The sequence below is a fragment of the Micrasema longulum genome, unplaced genomic scaffold (assembly GCF_059751315.1).
Source record: "Micrasema longulum isolate JH-2025_06_02 unplaced genomic scaffold, ASM5975131v1 h1tg000736l, whole genome shotgun sequence".
NCBI lineage: Eukaryota > Metazoa > Arthropoda > Insecta > Trichoptera > Brachycentridae > Micrasema > Micrasema longulum.
Window position 1 is genome coordinate 117070 of NW_028277930.1, and position 19516 is coordinate 136585.

General features: G+C 38.2%; 1 protein-coding gene across 1 annotated transcript; it reads right to left on the reverse strand.

The window, feature by feature from the left end:
• Positions 1 to 14826: 14826 nt before the first annotated feature.
• Positions 14827 to 16406, reverse strand: LOC148279303 (uncharacterized). The gene is made up of 2 exons (XM_088230164.1): positions 15836 to 16406; positions 14827 to 14915 (listed from the first exon to the last, which is right to left on the reverse strand). The coding sequence occupies exons 1-2, from the start codon at positions 16404 to 16406 to the stop codon at positions 14827 to 14829; spliced, it is 660 nt and encodes a 219-aa protein (XP_088086290.1).
• Between the last annotated feature and the right edge of the window lie 3110 nt (positions 16407 to 19516).

A 19516-nucleotide genomic window follows, 5' to 3' on the forward strand; every position in this document is an offset into this window, starting at 1 on the left:
CATTTACTTTCCACCCATTTATTTTAGTAAGGAGGTTATTTGTGCAAAGTGTCAAATCGATAATGCTCTCTGATACTCTATTTTATCTCATTGCCCTAAAGGTTGGTGTGGTGCCTTGGTTTAGGACACAAAGGTTATTGGATGCAATAAAGTCACACAGAATTTTTCCTCTGGAGCAATTTTTGGATGAGCCTCATATCATATGCTTTGAGTTGAGATCTCCAGCTATTATGATTTTCTTTTGTTTAAGAGTTGAACTTTTAAGGTTTAAATCATCCAGCAGTCTGTTAAGGTCAAAGTTGGGCTCGGCATAAATTGATATTATGGCGATATCCAGTTCAGGAAAAGCCGCACAAATCATGTTATTTGTGAAGACATCGTATATAGAAACACATATTATTTTTTGGTTGAATATAAGTATTGCCACTTTATTTTTGTTAACGAAGTCAGATTGTACGACTTTGGAATACTTTAACATTTGCGATGTCCTTAATGTGGCCCGTGTTTCCAGTGTACGGTTCTTGGGTTATAGCGATACCAATAGACTTTGCTTGGCATTCCCTGGTCAGTTCTTCTGGAGCTGCTCTGCTTCTTTGAAGGTTGCACTGAATGAGTTTTATTTGGCTGCCTTCAGCATTGGTAATCTACCCTTTACCGGGCTCTTATGTCCATTAAAAATCTCAATGGACATAGTGTGCTGGTTGCAAAGTGGCCGAAATCATTATTTTTCCTCGAGACACGGTTAAACATTTTAGTTCAGTGTTATCTCTATTCGAGCAGTCCTTTGTAGAGTGATCCAGGGTACAGTAGTCACATTTTTCTTCTCCCTTGCAGTATTTTGCGATGTAGCCATAAGCGAGGCACTTGTAGCACTGAGTAAGTGGGCTTTCATCGGTAACTTTAACTCTTTGGTAGCCAATGTTTACCTTTCCAGCGTCTGTAAGTGCTTGCCATGTTTGTGCGCTGATTTCACATACCACATTAGAAAGTAGACCGTCTCTGTTTCTTTTTTTGTATTTTATAGACAAATCACCTTTGTTAATTTTCAAGTGGGTATTTTGGTTAATAATGGATGCGTTGATGTCTTCCTCTGTGATCCCCTTAATCAGTCCTTTGAAAGCGACTAGCGGCTTTTTCTTGGTGCCTTCATTTACCGATAAGGTGCTGGTCTTATTTTTTATCTCATTCTTCATCTTATCCCGGTCATTTTGTGAGGCACAATTAATAAGTACTTGTTGGTTTCCAATTTTCCGTACCCCAACAATACTGATTCCAGATGTTTTGACGTTAATATGTCTTAAGAGACGTTCAACTTCCTCACTTTTTGTGGTAGGGTCGTTTGATTTGACAATTAGTGCATAGCTGATATTTTGGAAACTTTAGGCCTTATCGGTATTTCTTTATTATTTTCGAGTTTTCCCATAAGCTTCTCCATGACTTTTTCTTTTTTTTTAGGGGCTCCTTTGTGGTACCAGACACAGTTTCCTTAATATCTCGGCGAATATTGCCGCCTGAGCTCAAAGCTGCGTTTATACTGTTTCCAAGCGCACGAGCCCTTTTAAGTGGATCGTAGGATGATGAAAATTCATCATTTGATGATAATGCGTCCACAATCTGCTCATCAGCTTTTCTGGACAAAAAGAGTGAACCCGAATTATGAGACGAGTCTCGGGTTATTGGGAGCTGAGCAAGAAATGCCACTTGCAATATTTACTCCAAGACTAGGTGTATGTAATTTCTTTTTGTCGGACATCTTAAAGAATCCAATATTCTCCGGATTTTCAACGATTTTTCTGGGGATTTCCGAAATTGTAGTAAACTTTAGAATTTTCAAACCATAAATTTTCCAGGGTTTTCCAGGATTGTATAAGACTTCAGAGTTTTCCGGGATTGTACTAGACTTTGAAATTTTGCAAATTTTCCTTAATATTTTCGGGGTTTTCCAGAATTGTACTAGTACACAAGTCTAGACTTAGAAGTTGTCCAGATTTTTCTAGATTTTTCCGGGGTTTTCCTGGATTAAAATAAACTTCGGAATTTTCCGGGGTTATCCGGGATTGTATAAGGATCAAGAGTTTTCCGGGATAATAATTAACATCAGAATTTTCCGAATTTTTCCGGGGTTATCCGGGATTGTAAAAGAATTAAGAGTTTTCCGGGATTGTACAAGATTTTTATCTAGACTTTTTCCGGGGTTTTCCAGTAATGTATTAGACTTCGGAGTTTTCCTGATTTTCTTTGATTTTTCCGGGATTGTATAAGACTTAGAAGTTTTCCGAAGTTTTTCTAGATTTTTCCGGGGCTTTCCAGGATTGTAAGAAACATCAGAATTTTCCGGATTTTTCTCAATTTTTCCGGGATTGTACTGAACTTTGAAATTTTCCAGATTTTCATAGACTTTCGGGGTTTTCCAGGAAAATAATTAACTTCAGAATTTTCTGGATTTTTCCAGGGTATCCGGGATTGTAAAAGAATTAAGAGTTTTCCGGGATTGTACAAGATTTTTATATTTTCCGGGGTTTTCCAGGATTAGAATAGACTTCGGAGTTATACTGATTTTCCAGGATTATAATAGACTTCGGAGTTTTCCAGATTTTTCCGGGGTTTCCCGGGATTGTACTACACTTCGGAGTTTTCCGGGTTTTCTAAGATTTTTCTACAAATGTCAGCAAAGGTCAGGTCAGCAAATGTCCAGTCTAGTCATGTCAGGGGGGCAACGGCTTTTTTTTTTTTCTTGGTTGTGTTGCATTGTGTTTCCCTCGCTTATTATTTATCAAGGTGATATATTTGTGCTGCTTTTAGTGTTAGTGCTTTGTGTATGATTTTACGTGTGAGTGTTTGTGTACTGTATAGCAGTTTACAATCACGTCCAAAAGCACTAACACAATTACTTGTGTCAGCGCCCCCGAATGCGACTATACCTGTTTGTGTTATGTATTCTGTTATTTGTGTTAGTTCTTATGTGCGTCATTTTACGTGTTTGTGTTTTGTGTACCTATAACCTCAGTTTTCATGGGCTAGTTTCGCTTTCCGACATTCGTCCAAGTGTTAAGGGAACCTTGAAAAACCTTAATAGGAAAGGGAGGTATCTGTGGAGAAATTTTGATTAGTTTACATTTTAATATTGTTATTATCACAGATTGTTATGACAAGTATAGGGTGCCAGCCTCTTTACTTGTTCATGGGTCTTATTCTATCTATAATTAGTTTAGCAAAGTTCACGAACATCCCGGAGAGTAACCTGTTTTGAAGTACCTGTGTAAAATCTTCAAATCGAACATTTAATCTATTGCACTCTTTTTCGAAAGAGAATCGATCTATGGCAAACATGGGGCAGTGAAACAACAGATGATCTACGTTTTGCTCCGTCTGTGCATCGCAAAGACAAGCCGGATTATCTTTCAATTTAAATCTGTGAAGATAAGAGAGTGTGGCTTCATGGCCCGTTAGAATTTGGGTTTACTCGAATGTTGGCGTGTTTGATTTTCTGAAGTTTTTGCACTCTTCTAGTGTCTTTAAAAAGTATTTGGTTCTAGAACCAGTGGTGCTGCTTTGGTATCGTTCTTCCCATTCTGTTAAAGTCAGACTTCTTAATTCTCTTTTGGCGTAACTAAGTGGAAAATCAGTGTAAAGCTTTGCGGTTTTTACGTGTAGAGCTGCGCTTTTAGCTAGTTCATCAGCTCTTTCATTTCCCGCAAGGCCATTATGGCCTCGAATCCACATAAATTTGCAATCGATGCCTTTGGACTTTAAGCTCCGAGATGAGTTTTGGATGTAGAAAATCATCGGATTGTCGGGAGCCCCGTCTTCAAGTGCTTGAACAGAGCTTCTAGAATCTGACAACAAGTTGACAGTCTAAGGCTTTCATAATGGCGAAGAGTTCGGCTTGGAATACCGAGCAGAAGTCAGCCATGGGAAGCTTCTTACTGTGTACTTCTCCGTCATTATTAAACACGGCGAAAGCTGCTCCCACTTTTCCTTCAGTTTTACTTCCATCCGTGTATATATCGATTTTTTCGACGGGGAATTTGACTCTTGCGTACGAGTCTGGGTAACTAGTGATTTCACCTCTTTGCTCGCTTGGATGCGGCAGTTCTGTGTACGCTATCCTTCCCTGGTATCTTTGATCATCTGGTCTATTAGTGATGGTGAGATTCTTCTTCGTATTATAGATTTCTCCCAGCTCTTTAACTTTTAAGTCAAGTGGAATTAGTCCAGCTATTGCTTGTACGGATGTAAGGGAAGCCGTGTGGTATGATTTGCATATTCTTATTCCCATAGATCCCTGTACTCTATTTAGTTTCGCCTGTATATTTTTCCTTTTTGCCACTTCCGACCACACCGCCGCAGCATAGGCGATCATCGGTTCCACTAATCCAATGTAAATTGACCGCAATATTTCAGGATTAAGACCCCATGTTGGCTTGGCCATGAATATTAATTTGTTTGCAATTTTTGTCGCTTTTTTCGTTACTGAATCTACATGTTTACTCCAATTAAGATTCTCATCTAGTACCACTCCAAGGATTTTGCAGTCTGTTACGAAGTTAATTCTTTTTCCCTTCATGAAGAGGCAAGGTGCCTGCGCTTTACTGCACTTAGTTATGAAGAGGGCGTTAGTTTTTTCCTCTGAAAATATCAATTTGACTTTATCTCCCCATTCAGTGACCAAGGAGAGCGTTTCATTAGTAGTACTCTCCAGAATGTTAATGTCTTTGTGCTTTATGACCAGTAGTACATCATCTGCAAATGCTTGTAAATGAACATTGCAGTGATATTTGTTTTGTAAAAGTTCGTCTAGGACGATATTCCAAAGCACCGGGCCGCAAGCAGATCCCTGTATGCAACCTTTATTGGAGCCTTTCTTTGAGTTGGCTTCCACGTATTTTATTTCTACCATCTTATCCGAAAGGTAGTCCTTGAACATGTTAAATATGTTCAAGGGACAGTCAAGTCGCGCTAGTTGCCGGAGGATGTGAGGCCACCAGGCATTGTCGAACGCTCCCTTGATGTCAAGGGATATCACACACACGTGATAACCTTCCCTTGTTGCCGTCTTGATGCAAGTTACTGCGTCGAGCATGGCACCCTTTGTACTCTTTTGTCGAGTAAAACCATATTGGCGAGGACTCAGTTTATTATATTTGTTAAATTTCCATGATATTCTATTAATTAAAAGTTTTTCTAGGACTTTACCCAAGACTGGTAAAAGTCCAATGGGTCTATAAGAGGTGACATTGCCGTAGTCTTCTTTGCCCGGTTTGAGTATAACTTTTATTCTTGCTATTTTCCACAGTAGTGGAAAACAGCCAACTCTAAGGCAAGCGTTATATATGCTGACAAGAATTTCTGGATGGAGCTTGAACGCCATCTCAATTGATCACGACCCGGTGCTTTCCTCGCAGACCGGCAACCCAGTGAAGAATATTCACACTAGAGATCCGCTGGGTATGCCACTGCGAGAGGGAGGCTTTTTTCGCCAGTAAAAATCTGGCACTACTGGTTGGGTTGGGTTGGGTTGGGTTGGGTTGGGTTGGGTTGGGTTGGGTTGGGTTGGGTTGGGTTGGGTTGGGTTTTTTTTTTTTTTTTTTATATAGGAGTTGCTTTATTATTTACCTTGCTTATAATATACAAGGTTTATATTTCAAAAGTGGATTTTTCTGCAATTAAATTTCTTTAAATTGATCTAAACTGTTGGGATCAGGTGGGATATACTAATGTGGGCCAATCAGGAACTTCTCAGCATTTGCTTATGTGGAGAGGAAACCACTCAAAACTCTTCAGGAGAAGCCGGCCTGTTGGCAGTAGTCAACAGGCCTTCCGTTCCACTAGAGGAGTGTTCGGCATTTTCTTCCGTACTTTGGTTTATTTTACCAATAGCCTGCACTATATTGATCATGTATAATACTACCTCTCGTGTGAGTTCTTTATTACCTATCACCGATGGGATGTCACATAGATCTTCACCCAAGCTTCTGCAGCGCGCCTCCAGCTGTTGTCTTTGAAAGCTGAAAAGGGGGCAATGCATCAACAGGTGAGGGACATCTTGAGGAGTTTCATCGTCGCATGGGCAGCTGTCGATTTCGGAGATCTTGAAGCGATGCAGGTAGCTCATAAACCCACCGTGACCCGTAAGCATCTGGGTGAGCTCGTAGCCAGCATTCTGCATTCTCCTGAAATCATAGGCATGGAAAATGGTAGGGAAAAACATTTTAGTTATACTTCCGGTAGGTTCACTTAAATAACGATCGTTCCAGACTTGAAGGGTTCTGCTTCTTATTTTCCTTTTGGCAAAACTGAGCGGGAAATCGGCAAAATCAGGGGCTGTCTTCTTGAGTGTAGCTTCCCGAGCCTTTTCGTCAGCCTTTTCGTTGCCAAGGATTCCGCAGTGTCCCCGTATCCAGCCGATGTACACGTCCTGGTGTCTGCATCGAAGCTTCTGGATATCTGTTCTAATGTCCATTACAATAGGGTTGACCGAATTTCGGTCAGTTATTGCATGGACGCCAGATTTGCAATCTGTCAGGATCGTTATTTTCTTCCATCTGTTTGGTGGTTTCTTCAAAACATAGACCAGGGCTTCTCTGATCGCAAAGAGTTCCGCCTGAAACACGGAGCAGAAATCGCCGAGTTTCAACTTTCTCGACGGCAGCTCTCTGACGCCATCGTAAGGTACAAACGCTGCACCCACTTTGCCGTCCAAGAGACTGCCATCTGTTTAGATCCTCAACTCTTCCTGCACCGTCTCAGGCAGAACCTGATCATCATAGCCGTGATCTATCGGATAGCGCTCCGCCGGATGAGGAAGTGAGAAATAGTCTCCCACTCCCTGGTAAAATCTGTCCTGTGGCAAGTCTTGCAAAGTGAGGCTCTTCTTCACCTCATATGCTTCTGCAAGCTCCCTGATTCTCAAATCGAGTGGCATAAATCCACTTAAAACCTGTGCTGATACCAAGGAGATTGTTCTGTATCCCTTGCATGACCTGATGGCTATTTGTCGTTGGATGGAGTTCAATTTCTTCCGATTGACTTTCCTGTTGACCGCGTCCACCCACACGCTTGAGGCGTACGTACGTTAGGTCAGGTTAGGTCAGGTTAGGTCAGGTTAGGTCAGGTTAGGTCAGGTTAGGTCAGGTTAGGTCAGGTTAGGTCAGGTTAGGTCAGGTTAGGTCAGGTTAGGTCAGGTTAGGTCAGGTTAGGTCAGGTTAGGTCAGGTTAGGTCAGGTTAGGTCAGGTTAGGTCAGGTTAGGTCAGGTTAGGTCAGGTTAGGTCAGGTTAGGTCAGGTTAGGTCAGGTTAGGTCAGGTTAGGTTAGGTTAGGTTAGGTTAGGTTAGGTTAGGTTAGGTTAGGTTAGGTTAGGTTAGGTTAGGTTAGGTTAGGTTAGGTTAGGTTAGGTTAGGTTAGGTTAGGTTAGGTTAGGTTAGGTTAGGTTAGGTTAGGTTAGGTTAGGTTAGGTTAGGTTAGGTTAGGTTAGGTTAGGTTAGGTTAGGTTAGGTTAGGTTAGGTTAGGTTAGGTTTTTTTTTTAAAGGTTTTTTATTAATTCTTTCATTTTTCATCACCCTGCTTACATATACAAGGTTTTGATACAAAATACAGAGTTTATTACTTATTACTAAACAATTTATTACTTATGTTAATGTTTAAAGAAAAAATATAAATTTTTGAGTGCAGTTCCACCTCTTATGTTTTATCTCTTTTTTGTTATATTAGCTTTTTTTTTAATTATACTCTATTGTAGAGTTTTTATTAGCTCAATGCCAATGAAGATATATATATATATATATTATTTTTATGCAAAGTTCTATTTGCAATACGATAAGAATATAATTAATTCATGTTATACACAAAGAGTTAATAAGTATAATAAGGTTTCATGATTTCAAAAATCAGTTTTGTACATACTTGTATCAGAATAAGTTATAGTATAAATGGCATATAAATAGAAATGATTTCATTTTGTAGTTTTTCTAAGTATTTCTAAACAGTTTGCTAAATTTACTTTTAAAAATTAGGCATATATTATATTTACAATTTTTAAAAGTGGTTTGACGAATTATTGTCTGTTTAGATTTTAATTGAATTAAACACAATTAAACATATATCTTTCCATAAGCTATTATTGAATTGGTCGGTAAAAAAAAAAGAAATTTAAAAAAAAAAATTTAAAAAAAAAGAAATAAGAATAGTTTATTTCAATCATATCACTTTTTTAATTTTATGTGTTGTTTGAGTCCAATTCATTGATTTTTTTGATTTTCGTGGCTATATTTTTCAAAAAGTTTACATATTCTGGTCTTGCTTCTTTGCATTTGAATATGTCCTCTGGTTGATTAAAATCAATATTTCTCATGTTACACTGGAATTTTTGTTTCATTCTTTCCGCTTCAAAGATGCTGCAGTCGAAAATAAGATGTTTGATGTCTTGTATTGAGGTGTTGTCGCAAGGACAAAGATTTGTATTTATTTTCTTAAATCTACATAAATACTCTCTGAAAGCTCCATGGCCTGTTAACATTTGAGTAAGCTCATAGGATCTTTTGGTTTCGTTTAAAATACTCATGCAGTCTTCTACATTTTTAAAAAATATTTTTGTTATTTTTCCTTTATTTGAGTTTGTATATTTCTTATTCCATTCTATAATTGAAGTCTGTTTTATCAGGTTTTTGACAAAAGACACCGGTATCTCCTCATACGTTGGTTTAGTTTTCATTTTTGTTGCCTTTTTTGCAAGACCATCAACTATCTCATTTTGAACGTGACCTGCATGAGCCTTTATCCAGGTTAAGTGTATTTTATTTCCAGCATTGTTATTCAGCTTTCCAGCATGTTTTATCATATTAACAATTTTATCAACTGACCTTATGTCATTGACGGCTTGTATGCTTGAATAACTGTCGCTGTATATTAAAATTCGTTTGTTAATTAGACGTTTTGAGGTCCAATCTAGCGCTTCTTTAATTGCGAATAGTTCGCTTTGGTAAACTGTGCATTCATTGGCCAGTTTCAATAGTTTTTTGTAGATTTCTGTATTATCTATGTACACCACAAAGGCTGCTCCTACCCGACCTTCAAGCTTGCTCCCATCGGTATATATTTGAACATCATTTTTGTCATTTTGCAGGTAGTTTTGGTCGAAGATTACATCAATGCTGTTCATTGCCGCTGGATGGTCAAGTTTACATACATTAAGTGAGGTTTGGATAGTCCTATCCGGTGGTATTTCATCAGTTATTCCATATCTTTTGGTAATGTAGATTTTCTTTCTCTCCGAGATTAAAATTTCCATGGGTATTGTACCAGCCAGAATAAGTGCTGCATTTGTAGAGATTGTACGGTAACCCTTAATAATTTTTATAGCAATGAATCTTTGTAGACTTTCAAATTTATGAATATTTTTCTTTTTGAGAGCGCAATTCCCCCATACGCTTGCCCCATATGTAAATATAGGGGTTAATATGTAGTCATATAAGATTTTTACTATCTCACTTTTGAGTCCCCATGTAGCTTTTGCTGCTCGAGCGATTTGTTTATAGATTCCAAATATTCTGTTTTTAATATAGTCAACGTGAGCATTCCATAGAAGATTGTCGTCTATAATTAAGCCCAAAATCCTACAGTTATTTACTTTGTTGATAGTTATGCTATCCATTTTTAATATAGGAAGACTTATAATTTTTTTCCGAGTAACAATCATATAATTTGATTTTTCTGGTGCAAAAGACAGTTTAGCTACTTGACCCCAAGTATAAACTTCGTGGAGGATTTTATTTGCTTTTTCTTCAACTTTTTTTATTTCGTTATCTGATACTGCCAGTAAGACGTCATCGGCAAATGCATGGTAGTAAACTCCATGTTTTTCCAAAAGGTCAAGTAGTTCGTTTATAATGATATTCCAGAGAGTTGGGCCCAGAACGGATCCCTGAATACAACCTTTGGTATTGTTTTTGGTTTTTGTTATGCCAAAATGTTCAACAACTGTATATCTATCCATTAAGTAATTTTGTATTGTGGAATAAATATTTTTCGGGGTATCATTTTTCCTTAAGTTTTGTAGAATGCCAGGCCACCATGCATGATCGAAAGCTCCTCGTATGTCAAGAGAAATGACAAGAATAATGTTTTTTTTGTCTCTTTCGGCTATTATATAGTCTGTGGCGTCTTTTAATGCGTCTTCTGCGCTTCTTTGGGCCATGAATCCGTACTGTTTTGAGGATATCTTTTTTGATCTGAGTAGGTGCCAATTTAACCTTATACATATTATCTTTTCGAATATCTTTCCTAATACTGGCAAAAGTCCTATTGGACGAAAAGATTTCACTTCGTCGTAATCATCTTTTCCTGGTTTTGGCAAGATAATTGCTTTTGCAATCTTCCAAGTCTTAGGAAAGAATCCAATTTCTAAACATTTGTTGTATAGTGATGAAAAAATTTCTAGGTTGTCACGTATTATTTCGAAGCAAATATCACCCGTCAAACAATCCAAACCAGGAGCTTTCTTATTATTAAGGTGGCTCGATGCAAATAAAACTTCGTCTTTTGTGATTTCTGGGTCGTTTTCTGATAAATAGACGTCTTCCAAGTGTTTTCTTATTTGTTTTTGAATGTTATTCTCATTGGTGCATTGGTCGTCAGGGTAAAATGTTTCAGTGAGAAGTGCGGCAGTTTCGCTTGTATCGGCGCACCATTTTGTGCCAGATTTAAGAATAGCATTAACTGATTTATAGCTTGCTTTACACAGTATATGGTTAATCCGGTCCCACACACTTTCTTTAGTTTGTCCTTCACAAAAAAGCTTCCAACTAGATATTTTTGCTTTATCAATGGTCTGAATGTATTTCTCTTTTTCAACAATATAGTTAGTCATCAACGCAGTTTTCCTCCTACCTCGAGAATTAGTTACCTGAGTTTTAAGCTTCCGAAGTTGAATTTTTGCTTTGTTTATTTCTTTGCTCCACCATGGTGGTTGTTTTCTTTTTGTGTTATGTTTTAACTTTCGACATATATCTTCACATCCATCTCGAATACATTGCACAATAAGATGAACAGAACTTTCAATTTGATCCGTATTCATGATAGAAAAACATTCTGAGTTGAGGTTATTCCTTTTCATATTTTCTTTGGTTTTAGCACATAGTTTTTTCCAGTCCAGATTGTCTGTGCAGTACTTTCGTGTTGACGTATTTTTTCTGTGGCTTTCTGTATTATGTGACTCGAGAACAAATTCTATTGCATTGTGGTCCGATAATTGTATAAACAGTTCATTTACTTTCCATCCGTTGATTTTAGTTAATAGATTGTTTGAGCAAAATGTCAAATCAATAATACTTTCTGACACTTTGTTCCATCTTATTGCACGAAAGGTTGGTGTTGTGCCCTGGTTTAAAACACTGAGATTGTGAGAGGCAATAAAGTCTGAAAGAGTTTCTCCTCGAGAACAGTTTCTAGGTGAGCCCCACATCACGTGTTTGGAATTAAAATCTCCAGCTAAAATGCATTTATTTTGTTTGATATGTGAAATTCTGTTGCTAAGGTCATCAAGCATTCTGTTAAGATTACAATTAGGTTCAGCGTACACAGAAATAATGGCAAGATTCAAATCAGGTATAGCAACACAAATCATATTATTCGAGTAGATTGAATTTTCAAGAGAACTCATAATATTTCTGTTAAAAATTAGGATGGCAGCTTTATTCTTATTGTTAAAATCAAAAATGTGGCATTGGTATATTTTGACATTTGCTGTATCTTTAATGTTGCCAGTGTTTCCTGTGTAAGGCTCTTGAATCATAGCCACATCAACAGAATTTGTTTGGCATTCTCTAATAAGTTCTTCTGTAGCTGCTCTGCTCCTTTGGAGATTGCACTGAATAAATTTGAGGCCCTTTTGGCTGCCTTTAACACTGGTAATCGACCCTTTCGCGGGCTCTCTTATCCATAAGAGAACGCAGTGGGCAAAGTTTACTGGTGGCAAAATGACCATTATTTTCAGTTTTCCTGATTACACAATTATTGCAAATTGGATTTCCCTTTTCCCGATCTGGACAGTCCACAGTAGAGTGGTTTAAGGTACAATATCCACATTTTTCATCAGCATTACAGTATTTTTGAACGTGTCCAAATGTAAGACATTTAAAGCATTGTACCAAAGGACTTTCATCCTCTACTACTACTCGTTGATAACCAATATTAACCTTACTAACCATTGTAAGAATTTTCCAGGTTGACGGGCTCACTTCGCATACAACGTTCGCAAGAAGACCATTCCTGTTTCTCTTCTTGTATTTAATTTTCAGTTCGTTGGTTCCAATTTGTAGACTTCCGTTTTGGGTTTTCAGTGACTCATTAAGATCATCTTCAGTTACACCCTTTATGAGGCCCTTGAAAATGACCAGAGGTTTTCTTTTCTTTCCCTCTACTACCAAAAGATTGTCGATTTTGTTTTTGATTTCATGAATCATTTTGTCGCGGTCTCTTGGCGTGGCACAATTTATAATTACTTGCTGGTTGCTGATTTTACGCACTCCAGAAATTCCGATTCCGGTAGCGCGGACATTTATATTTCTTTTCACCATGCCTTCGATTTCTTCGCTTTTCTTTGTAGGATCACCAGATTTTACAATGAGGGCATAGCTTGGCTTTGAATGCACCGGCTCCAGGGAAGGTACTCGTCCAATTCCACCAAGAAGCCTTTCAAAGTCTTGTAGGGTCGGAAGGGTGGAAATCATGGCTGTATGTTCCTTGACTGACCTCTCTAGGCTATCCAAATTGAGAGAAGGGGGGCTGCAGTCAGTTGAAGCGAGATGCCTAACTATTTTGTCAAGGCCCTTAAGGGATAGCATCACTTGTTCCTTTATTTCTCTCTTGAGATTTCCTGCGCTATTTAAAGCGTCAATAGCTGCGTTAACAAGAATGTGAGATTCCTCAAGAAAAGATGATTTCTTTGATATAGAAACCGAAGATATAGGGCCCACAAAACCAGGATTTGGAGATGATTCGCGTGTATTAGGAGTTGAGCGTGACAGTCGGTCAGACGGCATTTTAATGCTCAAACTGGGTTGAGTTGGCTTAGAAGACATTTTGCGTTTTCACTTTTCACTTTACGTTTTCCGCAGACGGAGAGTTTTTAAAGAAAAATATTAAAACACGACCTATCGTGTTTCTCCTAAGAAAAGAACAGGAACGAACGGAACAAGACGTCAACACGAACAGTCACTTGAGCCTTTTTGTCATAGAGCACTTACACACACTGAATACGCTCGTAAGAAAGAAAAACGGAATAATCAAGATAACTCGGCTCGGGTTACAGATAAAAATATAGTGTTTCGGACTTTTTTGATTGTTTTTCAAAGCCGCGTCTTCTAATGTTAGTTTGAAAAATATATATTTATCCACAAGGTGAGCGTTCGTGAAGAAGGGCCGTTTTCAGTTTTTCCTCGAAATTGTCACTTTACTTTAAAATATTAAAAATCTAAAAACGTACTAGTGTTTGCCTTTTTAATGTACGTAATTTGATATGAATGAACACTATGTCACTTAAGAGATGGAGATTTTCATGAACACGTGTAAAACGGAAAAAACTGATTGTTCCGAAAACGGTAGGTGCTACACTATATGTCATGCGGACTTTTCCGTAGAATTTAATAGAACACAGTAAACCTAGTAAACAGAATGTAGAAAAACTGAACCCCGAGGGCAGCGTTTCGCTAAACGGCACTTTTACGTAAAAGAAAACCACTTTTTTAAAAATATTTATAAAACTGATGAATTTAGAGAAAAATGAAAACAAGCATCAAAAGCGCACTAAAAATCCAAAGAAAATGATATGTAACAGTAACACAAAAACTTCGAAAAAACTAGTTTTATCGCGATTTTCAATATTTGAGCGTACGGAGCACACAGAGCGCGACCTTCCTTGACGACGGTTTGATTGCAACTGGGTTAGGTTAGGTTAGGTTAGGTTAGGTTAGGTTAGGTTAGGTTAGGTTAGGTTAGGTTAGGTTAGGTTAGGTTAGGTTAGGTTAGGTTAGGTTAGGTTAGGTTAGGTTAGGTTAGGTTAGGTTAGGTTAGGTTAGGTTAGGTTAGGTTAGGTTAGGTTAGGTTAGGTTAGGTTAGGTTAGGTTAGGTTAGGTTAGGTTAGGTTAGGTTAGGTTAGGTTAGGTTAGGTTAGGTTAGGTTAGGTTAGGTTAGGTTAGGTTAGGTTAGGTTAGGTTAGGTTAGGTTAGGTTAGGTTAGGTTAGGTTAGGTTAGGTTAGGTTAGGTTAGGTTAGGTTAGGTTAGGTTAGGTTAGGTTAGGTTAGGTTAGGTTAGGTTAGGTTAGGTTAGGTTAGGTTAGGTTAGGTTAGGTTAGGTTAGGTTAGGTTAGGTTAGGTTAGGTTAGGTTAGGTTAGGTTAGGTTAGGTTAGGTTAGGTTAGGTTAGGTTAGGTTAGGTTAGGTTAGGTTAGGTTAGGTTAGGTTAGGTTAGGTTAGGTTAGGTTAGGTTAGGTTAGGTTAGGTTAGGTTAGGTTAGGTTAGGTTTTTTTTTTTTTTTTTTTTTTTTCTTTGTTGTGTTATTTGATATCCCTTGCTTATAACTATACAAGGTGATATTTTTGGGCTGTTATTTTTGTTAGTGCTTTGTGTATGATTTTATGTGTTTATGTTTTGTGTTGAAGCTGTGACATGGACTATTTGCACTTTCCGACATTCGTCTAGTGCCTATCCATCTTCGTCCCGCCCGCCCACGTTTTACTAAACAATGTCGCGATTCCCAGTCCAGTGTCACGCTTCATGCACAGGCGGTCACCTTGCGGTTTTTGCCAAGTGCGCTCTGCGTACACTAACTTAGTCACCACAACATATCCAGCAACACGTGCGCATGTCGAGACTCGGAATTGGAATCAGCACCGTTGTCAAGGGAACCATGTAAAACCTTGACTGGAAAGGGATTAACATAAATTTATATTTCTATAGCATAATAACAATAAATGTAACGAAAGTTACATAATAATTTGTAACAATAAGTTATTTAACAATAGATACTTAACAAAAGTTACGCACCTACTTCATAACAATATATATGTAGCAAAAGTTACATATCAACTTCAAAACAATAATGTAACAAAAGTTACATTACAGAGTCAGTCAAAGCAACAAGTAACAACAAGTAACAAAATAACAGTAACAACTGTAAAATGGTTAAACTATAGCAATTTAAATATAAAATATAGCTATGTCTATTGTTAGTGCATGCATATCACAGTTGAAAAGTTTTGGGTACCTGCCCCATTACTTGTTCATTGGCCTTATTTTTTCTATTATTAGTTTAGCGTAAGACACGAACTTTTGGGACAATATGCTGTGCTGTAGAACTGTCCGAAAATCTTCAATTGCAATTTTTCTTTTGTTGCACTCTTTTTCCAAATCATACCTTTCTTTCGCAAACATTGGGCAGTGAAGGAGAAGATGTTGGACATTTTGCTCGCTTAGCGTATCGCATGGGCAGGCACTGCTACTCTTCAATTTAAATCTGTGAAGATACGAAAGTGTAGCACCGTGACCTGTGAGAATTTGTGTTAATTCAAAGGTGTGTTTGTTTGCTTTGCCAAATTGTTTGCAGTCATTTAAATTTTCAAAGAAATATTTAGTTACTGACCCAGTAGAGCTTGTTTGGTATCGGTTTTCCCATTCTTCGAGAGACTTTTCTCTTAGTTCCCTTTTTGCGTAGCTTAGTGGAAACTTTGTGTATAGCTTTACAGTTTTTACGTGTAAGGCTGCATCTTTCGCTAACTCGTCAGCTCTATCATTTCCAGAGAGACCGTTATGACCACGTATCCACAAGAATTTGCATTCAATGCCTCTTTTCTCGAGATTTCTCGAAGATTCTTGTATGCAGAATACCATGGGATTGTTAGGCGATCCATCATCTAGCGCCTGAATAGAGCTTTTTGAATCTGACAATAAGTTGACAGTCTTCCAGTTTTTCTTTTTGCTAGTGACCCATTCTAGTGCCTTCACAATTGCGAAGAGTTCGGCTTGGAATACCGTGCAGTAGTCTGCCATGGGAAGCTTCTTACTGTACAACTCTCCGGAATTGTCAAATGCGGCGAAGGCAGCGCCCACTTTCCCTCCAGTTTTACTGCCGTCCGTGTAGATGTCTATTTCATCCTCTGGAAATTCAAGTCTGGCGTACGTTTCTGGATGCCCAGTAGATAAGCCCACTTGTTTGCTTGGATGTGGAAGATCTGTATAGGCGATCCTTCCTTGATACAATATGTCGTTTGGAGCATTTATGATAGTATGGTTCAATTTTGTGTAATAGATATCGCTAATCTCTTTAATTCTAATATCCAATGGCATGAGTCCTGCAATTGCCTGGACCGAGGTGAGGGATGTAGTTCTATATGCTTTGCTTATTCTTATTCCCATTGACCGTTGAATTCTATTTAGTTTTGTCTGGATATTTTTCCTCTTTGCTGCTTCTGACCATACCGCGGCAGCATAAGTGATAGTGGGTTCTACTACCCCGCTATAAATCGTTCTTACTATTTCTGGGCTGAGTCCCCATGTCGGTTTGGCCATGAATGTTAGGCGATTTGCTATTTTCGCTGCTTTTTTTGTTATTGAGTCAACGTGTTTACTCCAATTTAGATTTTCGTCCAGAACTACACCAAGGATTTTACAATCTTTGACAAAATAAAGCCTTTTTCCTCTCATAAATATATTTGGAGGTTGTGCTTTTCTCTTAGTTATAAATAGAGCATTTGTTTTTTCTTCGGAAAATTTTAATTTTACTTTGTCTCCCCAAGAAGTGACTAAGGAGAGAGTTTCGTTTGTTATTTGTTCCAATAAGTTCGTATCTTTGTGCTTTATTAAAACTAGGACATCATCTGCAAATGCTTGTAAATGAACATTGCAGTGATAACTTAACTGTAAAAGTTCGTCTAGGACGATATTCCAAAGCACCGGTCCACAAGCAGATCCCTGTATGCAACCTTTGTTTGAACTTTTATTTGAGTATGCGCCAGCGTATTTAACTTCTACCATCCTGTCGGAGTGGTAGTCTTGGAAGACATTGAATATGTTCTTCGGGCACTCAAGTTTTGTTAATTGATTTAAAATATGGGGCCACCAAGCGTTATCGAAGGCCCCTTTAATATCTAAAGATATAGCACAGACATGGTAACCATTCTTTGTTGCTTCTTTAATGAGAGTGACCGCGTTCACCATAGCGTCTTCGGCACTCTTTTGTTGGGTAAATCCGTATTGATTAGGGCTTAGTTTTTCAAGTTTATTGAATCTCCATGAGATTCTTTTGATTAGAAGTTTTTCTAAGACCTTTCCAAATACGGGTAAAAGACCGATTGGCCTATATGAAGACACGTCTCCGTAATCTTCCTTACCTGGTTTTGGGATTACTTTTACTCTGGCAATTTTCCATAGTGCTGGGAAGCAGCCGAGTCTCAGACTCGCATTAAATATGCTATGAATGGTGTTCGGAATGCATTCGAATGTTTTTTGGCAAATGTCTGCAGTGAAATGATCGCGGCCCGGTGCTTTACTGGAATTTAAACTAAATAGAATATTTCTTATTTCTAATAACGTAAAAGGCATATCATTATCGTCTAGTAGATTTTTTGCTATATTTTGCCTAATTTCGAGTTGCTCGCTTGTTTCACCGTGCGTGGTATCATCCGGAAAGAAATGTTTAAGAAGCTCAGTTGCCGACTCCTGCGCTGAGGTGGTTTGAACGCCGTTGAATTTAAGCGTCTCGGGGGGTCGTGATTGTGAATTTCTTAATATTCTTTGTACCGTAGACCAAACCGTATCTTTATTTTGTCCCGTACAGAAATCCTTCCAGCTTTTAGTCTTAGCTAACGAGATCGCCTCTTTATATTTTTGCTTGATCTCTATGTATGCTGGTAATGTTACAAAATTTCTTCTACCAGCAGCCGAGTTAACCAATTTCCTTTTTAATCTAATGACTTCTTTTTTAAGATCATTTAGTTCTGCAGTCCACCAGGGACATTTTTTGGTTTTTGAGGCTTTAATGTTGGGGATGGATGAGCGACAGGCTTCAGATATTGCATCTGTAATCGTACTTACCTGTCTGTTAAGGACGCTCGGTTCAATATTTTCGTCTATTTTTATTGAATTTAGCTCTTTTTCTGTTAATATTTTCTTTAAGGTTTTTTGAAATGTTTTCCAGTTTGCTTTGCTGGTTTTGTATAGAAACGTCGTAGCGTCATTTACACAAGTATTAGAGTCCGTTTCTAATTTAATATTAAATGTAACTGCATTATGGTCTGAAAGAGCGGCTAGCTGTCGGTCGACTCGCCATTTTTCGACTAGACCAATCATGTTTGTAGAGCATGTTGTGATGTCTATGATGCTTGTTAACAAATCATTTCCTCGAAACGTTTCGAATGTGGGTGTGGTTCCCTCGTTTAATATGTGAAGTTGATTTTGGGACATGAAGTCATTAACTCTATCTCCTCTTTTGTCTGATCTGTCGCTGCCCCACCAGATGCTCTTAGAATTTGCATCTGCCCCGATAAGAATTAGATTTTTGATCTTATCGTTCAACATGGTGCTGATTTTGCTCAGGCAGGAGTCGACGTCTTCGCTTGGAGTAAAATATTGGGAGCCTAATACAAGTGGTTGTAATGTTGTTTTAATTTCAATAAAAACGCTCGTAGTATCACTATATTTATCTAAGAGTATGCAGCTCTGAGATATCTCAGAGTTAAAAATTATAACGGCTGCCTTTACTGGTGAATTTCGGCTGCACTTTTGAAATATTTTGCCACTGAACGTTGATTTATTGATCTTTCCGGTGTTACCAGTATACGGCTCTTGTATGAGTGCTATGTCATACTTTTGTTGTATAGCTTGTTCTAAAAATGACAATGTGGCTGCCTCGCATCTTTGGAGGTTTGCCTGAGCAACTTTAATGGTTTTTATAGATTTACTGTCCATAATCGACCATGTTTCTATATCTAACTAGTTGTCTTTGGTGTGCCGGACACTCCAGACTTAGAGCTTTGTGGTCAGTTGGTGTTTTGCTTTTATAAACTTTGTTGACTATGGAGCAGTTGTAACATTTAATTTTTATGTCGGTATTTAAGCATTGAGCAGCTTTGTGCTCTCCGCCACACTTCCAACAGACCTCTTTGTTTTTGCAATGAGCAACGGAATGTCCGTAACTCATGCATTTTTGACATGAAATGATGGCCATGTATTCTGCCACCCAGACTCTGTCGTACCCAATATTAACGCGTTCCATTTTAACGAGGCGGGACCAAATTTCAGGCTCGACTGAAATCACGGCGCATTTGCGTGTGACATCTTTTTTAAAAGCTAGTGTAAAGAGAACGGAAGCCTTAGGAGTGGAAGTTTCATTAGTGTCTATTAGGGCTGTGTTTTGATTAAACAGAGCAGTTACGATCTGTTCTTTGGTAAGATCGGCGTCGATCCCCTTCAAGATGACCTTTGGTCTAATCTTGGTGCCGATTTGGGCTTTAAGACTGTCATTTTTT